Genomic DNA, 12,865 nt, shown 5'->3' with positions numbered 1-12,865 from the left:
ATAACAGTGAGGACATCTACATGTTGTTTGAATGTTATTCCTCATTGCTTTGGATGAAAGCGTTTGCTAAGTGAATAAATGCAAGTACAAAATATCAGTGCGTAAATCATACCCATTGAAGCTAGAATGATCTCCTCGTGTAGACATTACAGTTCAAAGCATGTTTTGAGGAAAAGAGGAAAGGGAAGTGTAAGTAGGGGTTTGGAGTCATTTCTGTGTCAGGTTATTTATCAATTATTAAACATTCTGATGGAATTATTGTAATGCGTTCAAAAGCATGGATCATTTTTTAATACTTCTTCAATATTGTGCTTTCTCTTTTTTCTTCGTTTGATGTTTCTTCTAGTTGCCTTTCATATTTATAATGTGTCTCTATGGCCATTCTGAAGTTATCTGATCCCATTGGAATGACGTGAATGTATTTGTCATTAGGTGTGTCTCTCGAAGCCAGTTCTGTGTGCCTGTCAAAGCCGTGCCAGAATGGAGGGTCATGCCAGGAGGCTCCCTTGGAATACCTCTGTCCGTGCCCATCTCCTTTGCCCAGTCCCCTCCGCCCGGAGTGCCAGGAAGAACACCAGCCATGCCTACACCTACACGGGACCTGCCAGGGGAACACCACGTGCCAGCCCAAATACGCGGGCTCTCAGGAGCTGTCTTGTCGCTGTGAGGTGGGCACTGCCGGGCAGTCATGTGAGTCCAGGGTCCAGCTCTGTGCCCGCGTCCACTGTGGAGTAGAAGAGGAGGAGGAGGAGGAGGAGGGCGCCAAGTGTCGCTTGTCGCCCAGCCCCGGTGCAGAGCAGGGTTACAGCTGTGTGTGCCAGCCGGGCTTCACGGGGGGCCAGTGTGAGACCCCCATGGACCAGTGTGCCCCGAACCCCTGCCGCAACCATGCCATCTGCCGGAGCCGCGGCGATGGGCCTACCTGCTTCTGCGTGCCGGGATTCCAGGGGGCGCTGTGCGAGATCGAGGTGGACGAGTGCATCTCCCAGCCCTGCCGCAATGGAGCCACTTGCGTCAACAAGATTGGCAGGTACCTGTGTCAGTGCAGGCCAGGGTTCACAGGTAAGAACATCTCAAGTTGAAGCATGTTAAAGAATCTTCATGCTTGTGATTTTTTTGTGCAGATATGACTTTTTTTGTGTGCAAAGTTTGATTCTAAAAAACTGCTATAAAATATATCATTTTTAAGAACATTAATAGCAGTTATGTTGTTTTGATTGATTTGATTATTTTAAGACAATCAAATAACATATTACCTGGAAAACAAAACAAAATCGAGGACGTAATCAAACTGTCATACACCTCATTAAGCTTAGGGCTAAGCAAGTGAAAGGATTCCATCTAGTGGTCTGTTAGTGTATTATCCTTGTATATGTGTCTGTGTGTGTGTTAGGCAGACAGAATAACTAGGCTTGACGGAGCAGAGGAGAGGAGAGGAGAGGACACAGGGAAATAAAATAATAATCGGAGCCCACCATCTGCTCGTCTGTCAGCCCTGACACGGTACAACACGGAAGCTTTGTTTCTCGGCAGGATGTTTTTATTTTCTCTCCGTCCAGCTTTAGCTGATCCAGATGGTGTGGATGAAGATGCTGTTCAGGTTAGCATCACAGAGAAGGAATCAAGCTCCACTGACCCCTTTCTCTCTCTCTCTCTCTCTCTCTCTCTCTCTCTCTCTCTCTCTCACTCTCTCCCTCTCACTCTCTCTCTATCTGAGATGTGTTCAGGTGTCAGCTGTGAGCTCCAAATTGATGAGTGTCAGTCACAGCCTTGCCTCAACGGGGGTCGTTGCCATGACTACGTCAACGGCTTCTCCTGCACGTGCGGCGCTGGTTTCCAGGGTGACCGGTGTGAAGTGGATGTTGATGAATGCATGGACCAGCCATGCCAACATGGGGCACGGTGCATCGATGGCATAAATAGGTATGTCATGCTACCCACTCTGATCCGGGATTTAAAGCTCACAAAATGTGCAGCCGGAGCTGTGAGTTTGAATAAATCACCATCTGTTGACATTGTCAATTAAAGGCTATATATCTGTGCAGCATGTAGGTGAAGGAGGTATATATCTACCGGTATTTATGTTTCAAAGAAAGAGTCCGATAGTGACACTCACAGCGTTGTTTCAGTTTCAGCTGTGACTGCTCTCAGACGGGATTCACGGGGCTCCGCTGTGAAGTCCCAGAGCCAGCCTGCTGGTCTGCTCCATGCCTCCATGGTGCGCAGTGTGAGGACAACGGCACAGACTACACCTGCAAGTGTTGGCCAGGTACTGTACCAAAGTACAAAGCTATGCACCATACTCTGGAAATATGAATCATCCTGCTAGATGTTGGTTTACTTGGTTAGGACTAGGAGTATGTTTTTTGCAGTACATCATAGTGTGGTGTCATGTTTCCAATTGGGGAATTCGGTGGATGGGGTTAGTTGTGAAAGATTAAACACCTTTTTGTTCTCACATTTTGGATTTAATTCAAGCTTTGTTTCATGTTAAGACTCATATCCCCATCCTTCCATACTATTGTGTACATTATGCATTATGTAAAAGCCCTCGTGTTTGTTCTCATGCAACATCACACAAGCCTACTTTTAGCATCCATTCAAATGGCACCCATGCATTTCCTCCTCTTTTCAGCAGTTTGGCCCCTTTTGTTAACCAATCCCACCATTAGTCTTTGATGATGAAGTAGTCCAGAGAGATGAGATGAGAGAGAGAGAGAGAGAGAGAGAGAGAGAGAGACTCATTTCCCTTTTGTAACCGCTCTTTGGACCAGGTTTTGAAGGGCCGCGCTGTGAAGTGGATGTGAGTGAGTGTGCCAGTGGCCCGTGTCTGAATGGTGGTCGCTGCCTCGAGCGGTCCTGGGAGGCCCTCTACGGCACCGAGCCAGACTTCCCGGAGACGTTTGACCTTCGCCATGCTGCGGGATACACCTGCAGATGCTCACCTGCACATACAGGTATCTACCCAAATCATATACTGCATACAGAAAGTGCGGCGAAATACTGAGTGTTGTTGAAAGGTTTAGACCATGGAGATCTAAAGTCTAAATTACAGATAGGCCCAAATAAGCCAGTTAAGGCTAATATCTAAGCCGTCTACAGAGGTCCAGCGATGGCCGAGTTTTGAGCTGGTGCCGTAACTGGGGTTAGTCTTCTAGTCTTTTCGCTTACAAAAGCCTGGCGGCCGTTGGCCGACGCGGGTAGACGCCGGTTCAGAGTGGCCTTCTAAAATTGTCCCTCGCATTTGTAAGATGGTCAAATTGCATTAGCGCTAATCCCCTGGATCTGGCTTCTGGAGAGCGCCTTGTGTCCAGTCAGTTGGTGGAAGTGCAATGGGGGAGTCTGACTGCTGAACGCTGGTGCTCGAGGATGGCCCATTTTCCAAGTCGTGCGACGCTTCAGTGTGTGCTGACCATGAGAGAGGCTGTGGAATAGGCTGGAGACAATGGCGAGATTCACAGTCTGGGCCTGGTGTGTTCTTTTGCTGACCGCAGGTAATCCCTCGCTTTCTCTGTCCTTCAGGCACATTGATTTGCCACTGGCTCTATGGTCGGAGACTCTGTTAGACTGCTCTACAGTTGGGAACGGTGTTGAACGGCTCTGTTGGACGGAACTGTGTGACTCTTGCTGGTGTTTCACGAGGTAGCAGCTCCGCTCGTGATCGTTTGTTGTTTGGGCCGTTGCTCAACATCGCTCCGCTAGTGGTCTGTTTACCCAGCTGCTAGCAGTGAACATATGTGCGTTCTTTTGAAAGCCCACACAACTTCGTTGTGCTAATAAGTACCCAGTGCTCTGCCGCCATTCTCTTGAAGCATGGCTTGATAACAGTTTCTTAAGTGGATAGATTATCAGAGGAAGTGATCATTTGTGACAACATGGCCAGGGCTTCCCTGACTAATCGGCAGGGGAAGGTGAGCTCTGCCAATTGGCATAGAATCTGCAAACAGTATGCAATTATGCAACTGGCTCTGAATGCTGATGATTTGTGAGAATTTGTCAGGTCTTAAACATATTGTGCAGCAGATGTGAGAATTGGCTATATTGCTACTGAATATTATTATTTTTGGAGGACATTGTTAATGCATAGATGAATGTTTCATGAGTTTATACAATACTAGTTCTAATATTGTCATTTTACATTTTATGAATGTGCTTACATCTATCAAGATGCTCATTATAAGGCTACAATATGCCTGGTTGGTTATGTTTTCTCATTTTACTTCTTAAAAAGAGCCATATCACCTCCAAACTAGAACAATACAGATAATATAAAGGAATATGGTTCTTTGGCCACAAATTGCTACCTGTTTTAATGTTCTCTTGGAGAAAGATGATCATTATTATTGAGGAAGGTATTCAACCAAAACTAGGATAAAAATACACCATTAAATTAAATGAGCACTACAGTGCTTTTATGAAACTTCACTGTTAAACCTAAGATTCCATAAAGACTTTAATGTCTGTTAGTAACTAATGAGGGTATTTTCTCCCTGTGCTAGGTGTTCTTTGTGAGGAAGACGTAAACGAGTGTGATGCCTCACCTTGTCAGAACGGTGGCGTCTGTGAGAACACGGTGGGCAGCTACACGTGCGTGTGCCCGCAGCTGTCCCCGGACGGGCTCCACTATGGCGGTCAGGACTGCACGGTGGCACTGGTGGGCTGCGAGGGCCACGAATGCCAGAACGCGGCCGCCTGCCTGCCCTTCCTGAGCGAGGGGCGCCACGGCTACGGCTGCCTGTGCCCGGCCGGCTTCACCGGCTCGCGCTGCCAGACGTCCACCACGTTCTCGTTCGAGCGGCGCGGCCGGCTGCTGCTGCAGACGCCGCTGCTGGACGCCGAGGCGGCCTCCAACATCACGCTGAGCTTCCGCACCGTGCTGCCCGACGCCGTGCTCTTCCAGCGGGGCAGCGGAGGGCCCCTGCTCACCCTGGAGGTCCGCCAAGGCCGCCTGCGCCTCAGCCTCCACGGCGGGGACACTCCGCTCGGGGCGCTGGAGCTGTCGCGCAACGTCACCGACGGCCAGTGGCACGGCGTCCAGGCGCTGCTCGCCGAAGGCCTGCTGTCGCTGACCCTGCTGGACGCGGCCTGCGAGAGCGGCGGGCCCGACTGCGAGGGCTCCACTCAGGTGGACAGCGGGCCCCCGGGCTCGGCCCTGCAGCACACCCTGATCGGCGGGCCGGAGGGCCCGAGCTTCGTCGGCTGCCTGAGGGACCTGTTCGTGGACTCGCAGCTGATGGTGCCCGAGGACTGGCTGAGCAGCTCGGCCATCAACGTCACGCCGGGCTGCAGCCACCGGGACCGCTGCCTGGACGGGCCCTGCGAGAACCGCGGCCAGTGTGTGAACCTGTGGCAGGCCTACCAGTGCCGCTGCCAGAGGCCATACCAGGGCCAGAACTGCTCTGAGGGTAAGGCTGAGTCATAAATATGGACAAGGACCAGCAAAAAAAATATGTTATGTGCCAGTATCAATAAGCAACACTGGTAGATATTAGTCATTGATTGTAGTTTATGTTCACAAAGTTAATGGTTAGCTGCAACTCACTACCCAAAATCCATTTCCAGATCTGGTTACCCTTTGTTACTCAAAAGAATTGCAAAGTTGCAAGAAAAACAGTCTAGAACTGTGTGGCAAACAGACATTCTATAGGAATACTAGTTATCAAACCATCAAATTGTCATTATTTTGTCAGAGCCTGAGATGCGTTCAAATTCATATACAACAAAGACAAACGTTTGCAAGTTTTCTGTTTGCCTTGAGTTCTAGGCCTTGAGTTCTAGGCGTAAACAGTCAGTTTACACTAAATCGTTCAAATTGAACTGTTCAGAGAAAAACGTATGAACGTTCGCCACTGTTGAATATGAACGTGCCTCTGGTCAGAACCAACCCAGTGTGACACTGCCCCTCATCACGTGCTCTGGGTCCTCTATCGCATTTAACTGCTAACACCTCCGATCGAGAAATTAGGATTATTAGGACCTTGAATTAACAGCCTTTTAACCTGTGGCACCAGTGTTCTGCTCAGTGAGTGACTAAGTGGCGTTTATGTTATTCCGGCTGTGTTATTTGATCACAGTAATTAAGTGGGGTTGCATGACAGCCGCCTTTGGTTCAGAGGCTGACAGTTTGATTTCCCTCAGAGGAGACTTAAGTAATGCTTCCCGTGAGCACTATTAATAGCCCGCTGACACTGAAGCAGATTAGCAATTATAGCGTACAAAAAAACAGAGACGTGCACACATAATGCACACACACACACACACACACACACACACACACACACACACACACACATACTCACACACACACACACACACACACACACACACACACACACACACACACACACACACACACACACACACACACACACACACACACACACTGCAGTATGAACTAGATGAACAGGTCATGGATATCAAAAGGGCTTTCCAGGGCCATTGTAAAGTTACTACTATATTCTTATTTTGGTGGTGATGAAGGGGAAGGCCCGTCTGTACATCTGAACTGATAACTGACCTTGGTGTAAACCTTTATAATATGCTTGTAAAGTAAAGCACATCACTGGAATTTAATGTATATGAGAAGTGAAGAAGTGATTGTACAGCATGTGAAATCTGATTATGCGACTCATGTCATCAGACCAGTTAATTTTCTATTATTTGGGGCTGATATAGATGACTTTTTTTAAAAAAGTCATCTATATCAGCCCCAAATAAAAACAGATAGAAATGGTAAGGTGCAAAACTCACTGTGTAGCTAGAAGTTGTGATGCTAGAGTCTATTGAGTATTTGTTTTCTAGTGACCTGATGGTGTGTTGCTCTGTGTGCTTGGTCCCCCTGTAGAGTATGTGACCGCCCGCTTTGGGCACGAGGACACGCAGAGCTACGCCGTCTTCTCCCTGGACCAGGAGCCCGCCGAGCCGGACGCGCTGTCCGTCTCGCTCTTCGTGCGGACGCGGCGTCCCTCGGGCCTGCTGCTGGTGCTGTCCAACGGGACGGGCCAGTACCTGCGCGTGTGGCTGGAGCGCGGCCTGGCGCACGTGCAGCTGCACCAGCTGGAGGAGGTGACGGGGCCGGCCGCGCTGGACGACGGCGAGGTGCACCTGCTGAGCGTCAGCGTGGAGGCGGGCCGGCTGCGCCTGGTGCAGTCCGGGCGGGGCGAGGGGGCGGTCGCCGCGGAGACGCGGCCCGTGAGGGTGCAGGCGGGCGACGTGGTGCACGTCGGGGGGCTGGAGGAGCCGCGGGGCACGGCCACCTTCGGGGGCTACTTCAAGGGCTGCGTGCAGGACCTGCGGCTGGGCACCCTGCTGCTGCACTTCTTCGCCCTGGAGCTGGACCACGAGCCAATCAGCTCGCTGCTGCCCCAGACCACGAGTCACATCGTCCAGGGATGCGTGGGAGACGACACCTGCGCTGTGAGTTATCACACACACACTCACACACACTCATATAGACACACATTCACCTTTCTGTACACAAATACACTGATACTCTGTTTCCCTTCAGTGAACATGTTTTCCTAGTATTCATAACCACTCACAGGCTGACACACACACAAACTCACTCACAACTCTGAAACTCACATGTGTACGTCCCTCATCAGTTTCTATTCAAACACTCTCTGTCCACACAAAGCATTGGTCTTAACCTCAACTGGTGCTATCAACATCTAGGTCACACGTTCAGTTCAATTGTCAAGGTATTTTGTCCAGCCTGCAGCTCTCTGTGTAAAAACATGTGTCATATCTGTAACAGTAAACAATGGCTAAATGTCCGATGCGCTGGAGATCACAGTCTAATTCGCCTCATCATCATCACCCGACCGTGAGGTTAGGTCCAGCTCACGCCTCTTTAATGGGACCTGACCCAGGTTGCCACAGGCAACAGGTGATCAAAAAGCGGCTAAAGCGGCTTAGCCCAGCTCTTACTCCTGAGTTCCCGTGTCGTTTCTAATGTGTGCCTCCAGTTTGGGGTTGGAAATGGAAGTTGATAGCAAAATATAATATAAATATCTAAGAAAAAATGATTGAAGAATCAAGGTACTGCCATGTTGTATTTTTGTATCAATTTTATCATCTTCTTGTCGCTTGGAATTGTACTTCTGTTCTCACATCATATATTTCTAGTGAAAATGAAATGAAAAATGTCATGCCTTTCCTGTCTCTCTCTCTCTCTCTCTCTCTCTCTCTCTCTCTGTCTCTCTCTCTCTCTCTCTCTCTCTCTCTCTCTCTGCAGACAAACCCGTGTCAGAATGGGGGCATGTGCTACTCGGTGTGGGACGACTTCACGTGCACGTGTCCGCCCAACACGGCCGGGCAGCAGTGTGAGGAGGTGAAGTGGTGTGAGCTGGCGCCCTGCCCGCCAGAAGCTGTCTGCCGCACCATTGGCCGCGGCTACGAGTGTAAGACTCAGAGTCCCCAGCTCCCCCAGCTCACGCACGCACGCACGCACGCACGCACACACACACACACACCATCTCCACCGAGTGCAACACGCTCATATGCACACACTGTAATGAGTAGTGTATGCTGTGTTTGCTTTATAGATTGCTCTACTGGGGTGTGTGTGCGTGTGCGTATGTGTGTGTAGGAGTGATATAACCTTTTTAACTGTGAACAGAAGTGTTGAAATACAGTTATATGAGAACTATGTGCATTGACTTGGCCATCAAATATTAAGGCACTTAAATAAAATGTGGATTCTGTCTGTGGGTATGGCGCTGAACAGGCATAATTAAGTGCTTAAATATTGATCTGTCTCCTGTGCTTTCATACTGTATAATTGTAATATGTAGACTGAGAGAAAGGTATTTCTTCCTACAGTGGCGTGCGTGTGTGTGTGTGTGTGGATGTGTGTGGGTGTGTGTGTGGTGGTGGTGGTGGGGGGGGGGGCTAAAGACAGAAACCCTGGCAGAGACAGTAAGGATATTAGTTGGGAATAAGGCAGTTAGTCTCAGATTTAACCAGAGTTGGAGTTCTGGGGTTATAGCAGTCTGGTGGTGAGATATTGGTCAGCTTATATAAGCCTGTAAGATTCTGCACTAATTCACCCAATATGTTTCCACTGCGGTAAATCTAGCATGAAGGCAGGGATTTTCCAGAGATCAGATTATCCTTCTTTGGATTAAGTATGATTCACATGCCTGTCTGCCCTTATGCAGCCCATTAGGCGATGCTAAATTAGACGCTTAGCTCTCTTAGGCACTGATCATTAATGGAGCTGTTAACAAGGTATACAGAACATTCCATGTGCGTTCGTTAACCCTATATATTAAGTTAACATCAGAAAAACAATTTGATTACCGTAATTTCTTGACTATTAGCTTATACATTGATTTTGCAAAATGTCTTCAGCTATGAGGTAAATACAGGGCCGCAGTTAATATGGTGTTAATATGGTTTTGTTTCTTTTAACTTGCATAAAACACTGTCCTGCGACTTATACACAATGCGGCTTATATGCGGGAAATTACTGTAGGTCCAATTGTGGTGATGAAGTGTTTCTTTGTTCTTTAGGTCTGGCCAACATGACTTTCCAGGGCAACACGGCCATAACGTACAGAGGCAGTGGGGGGATTGAGAGCAGCCTGACCAGCATCGCCTTCAGCCTGCGGACGCGCCAGCGAGACGCCGCCATCTTGCACGCCGAGCGCGGCACCGAGTTCATCACCGTGTGGCTGCAGGACGGCCTGCTGGTCCTGCAGCTGTTGAGCGGCAACACCTCCTCTTCGTCCTCTTCGCCCTCGTCATCGGCGTCGCCGTCCGTACCGTCCTCGTCCTCGTCCTCGCTGGCGCCTGAAACCCTCACCCTGCGGAGCGTGGTGCCGGTGAACGACGGGGCGTGGCACCGCGCGGAGTTCTTCATGGTGGCCCCGTGGGCCGAGGCCTCGCCGTGGACGCTGCTGCTGGACGAGCGCGAGGAGCTGTCCTCCAGCTCGGGGTCGGCGCGGGCCGGCGGCCTGGACTTTGCGCGCGACGGGGTGGACGTGCAGCTGGGTGGCCTGGGCCCCGAGGCTGGGGGCTGGGGCCTGAGAGGCTGCCTGGGCCCGGTGGAGCTGGGCGGGGTGCCGCTGCCCTACTACGGCCCCGACGAGGTCACCCTGCCGCGGCTGCAGCCCGAGCGCTTCCACCTCCGGGGCCTGGCGGGCGCCGTGCCCATCGCCGGCTGCCGGGGCCAGGCCGTGTGCCAGCCGGAGGGGGCGGCGTGCCTGAACGGCGGCCGCTGCCGCGACCTCTTCGACGAGTTTGCGTGCGAGTGCGCGCCGGGCTGGGCCGGCCGCCGCTGCCAGCTCAACGAGGACACCTGCGCCTCGGCGCCCTGCGGCCACGGCAACTGCACGGTGGTGGGCCTGGAGTACAGGTGCGTGTGCCAGGTGGGCTACACGGGCGCCGACTGCAGCACCGAGGTGGACGTGTGCCAGGGCCACGCCTGTGTCAACGGCGCCACCTGCCTGCACGGAGTCAACAAGTACGCCTGCCTGTGCGCCGAGAACTACACCGGCTCCTACTGCGAGTAAGTCCAGCGTGCACACACACGCACACATGCACACACACACACACACACACACACAATCATATTTGTCCACAGTTGATCTATCCCCTCCCTCACTCACATACACACCATGTGATGCTCAAAGCTCAGCTCTTCAAACAGGTACACTCACACCACACATCACATACATTACACACACACACACACACACACACACACACACACGCACGCACACACACACACACACACACACACTGAAAGCTGGAGATCCAAACGGCAGGTCTGTGCTCATTAGTATTCTGTCGGGGATGGTGATATGACATGGTGGGTCCCATCTCTCCTGAAGCCCGAGATCTGAGATGCAAAAGGAAACTTTGGAATAGCTCCGCACATCCACACCCTTTTGAAAGCACCCGCATCAGAAACAGCCTTCTGATGGAGCTACATGACAAGAGCCGTGCACAGCCGGGCACATGCACACAGACGCGAGCACAGAGACACATGTACACACACCGACACACTTCAAATGCACAAGCTCAGCGCTTTGTGCTGTTTAATGTGAGGAAAGATATATTCAAAGCATTAAACACAACGACAGCATACTTTTCTGCATCAAACCACACCTCTCTGGGGAGCGATTTGTTCTTCTGTAAATACAAAGAATACTGTATATATAATGCAAGGGACCTTATTCTCTTTGTATTATTGTTATTGTTATCATTATCAATATCATTATTAATGTGCATGTTCCATATGCGCTCGTAGTGTATGCATCTTGATGAGCTTTTCATTGTGTGCATTAAAGAGGTACTGTATGCTAATGTCTCACTAATGTCTTAGGAAATATTCTTTTCTCTTCTACTCTTTTGTTTTGTTCATTTGCATAGTCATTTACACTAATTAGAGACCTTCCATCCTAAACAAATTATACAATTTACCAAAATGTGTATTTAATTTATCTTATTTTGCTACAGAGAAAGGATTGAGGAGGTTCCATGGTACATAGCCGTCCACAACAAGTAAGTGAATATATTTCCTTGTTTTTTTCCTTTTTTTTCTTTCTTTCCTTCCTTCTTACCTTTCATTCTTTCTTTTTTTCTTTCTGTCTTTCTTTCTATCCTTCCTTCTTACCTTTCATTCTTTCTTTCTTTCTGTCTTTCTTTCTATCCTTCCTTCTTACCTTTCATTCTTTTATTCTTTCTTTCTTTCTTTCTGTCTTTCTGTCTTTCTCTCTCTCTCTCTGTCTCCTGGCAGTCTGACTGCAGCTATCCCCCTGTCCTAACTCTTGTGTGTGCGCTCGCTCGTGTCCTCCCCCACTCAGATCCCCGGTGTTGTCCCGTTAGTGCTCCGGCTCCTCCTCCGTGTTCAGCACCCGTCAAAGGTGTATTCACATGCTAATGCCATTATCCTGATCGCTACTTAATCCTCTTTTGTGGGCCACGGGGTCTGGCTCGGATGGGTGGGGGGGTAGGTGACAGACACAGAGCTTCGGCTTGTAGCGTGTGTTTGCGTATGTGTGTATGGGGGCGGGTTAACAGAAGTTGCTCTCCTCATGACCCCCCCCCCCCCACACACACACACACACACACACACCCTCAACTCAATGGAGGCTGTGGCTGCTTTATCATCTGGTCTGTCTTCTGTTAGTAACCCCCCCCCCCCCTCCCTTCTCTACCCCTCCTCTGTTGTCCCTCTGCTCCCAGGAAGCGGCCCAAGCTCCCGGTGTCCATCTGTGGGGACGAGCTGCGCAACTACACGTGCTTCAACGGGGGCAACTGCTCAGAGCTGGAGCTCAGCTGCGACTGCCGGCCAGGATTCACCGGACACCGGTCAGCGGGGGGTTACATGTCTGAGTGTGTGTGTGTGTGTGTGTGTGTGTGTGTGTGTGTGTGTGTGCCTGTGTGTCTCTGTCTGTCCATAAGTGTGGTTGTGAGTTTGTGTACAGTATATTGTTCATATCTATGTCATATCTTGTCATATCTTGTCATATATTTATATGATCTTGTCAAGCGTATAGAAATGTGTGTGTATGTGTGTGTGTGTGTGTGTGTGTGTGTGTGTGTGTGTGTGTGTGTGTGTGTGTGTGTGTGTGTGTGTGTGTGCCCATATATGCAGCAGCTGTGTATATGTTTGTGTGACTGGGGTTATTCATGTATCTGTGTATGTTTGTGTATTTGTGTGCACACCTCTCTGGTCTCTGTTTGCCTCCCTGGCCATGATTTATTCAGCACAGGAGGGAGTAGAAATAATAAGCGTGTTAGTGCTAGACCCTCTGCCCTGCGCCTTGCTATGGTGCGCTATGTGTGTGTGTGTGTGTGTGTGTGTGTGTGTGTGTGTGTGTGTGTGTGTGTGTGCTGTTCACCCGTGTCACTC

The 12,865-nt window shown here is 50.1% G+C and overlaps 1 protein-coding gene across 1 annotated transcript in view; it reads left to right on the top strand.

Moving 5' to 3' along the window:
• The first annotated feature begins 416 nt into the window (after positions 1–416).
• The window catches only part of crb1 (crumbs cell polarity complex component 1), an 18,338-nt gene continuing 5,889 nt past the window's right edge, over positions 417–12,865 (top strand). The window contains exons 1-11 of the mRNA XM_062556454.1: positions 417–1,062; positions 1,728–1,923; positions 2,130–2,269; positions 2,775–2,957; positions 4,500–5,405; positions 6,845–7,416; positions 8,237–8,402; positions 9,517–9,760; positions 9,818–10,513; positions 11,467–11,511; positions 12,196–12,321. Of these exons, the coding sequence (XP_062412438.1) occupies positions 417–1,062; positions 1,728–1,923; positions 2,130–2,269; positions 2,775–2,957; positions 4,500–5,405; positions 6,845–7,416; positions 8,237–8,402; positions 9,517–9,760; positions 9,818–10,513; positions 11,467–11,511; positions 12,196–12,321 (3,920 nt within the window). The remainder of the gene's footprint in view (positions 1,063–1,727; positions 1,924–2,129; positions 2,270–2,774; positions 2,958–4,499; positions 5,406–6,844; positions 7,417–8,236; positions 8,403–9,516; positions 9,761–9,817; positions 10,514–11,466; positions 11,512–12,195; positions 12,322–12,865) is intronic.

Source organism: Sardina pilchardus, chromosome 15, assembly GCF_963854185.1.
Source record: "Sardina pilchardus chromosome 15, fSarPil1.1, whole genome shotgun sequence".
Classification (NCBI taxonomy): domain Eukaryota; kingdom Metazoa; phylum Chordata; class Actinopteri; order Clupeiformes; family Clupeidae; genus Sardina; species Sardina pilchardus.
Note: the sequence above shows the minus strand (reverse complement) of the source record. Positions and strands in the feature narration are given on the sequence as shown.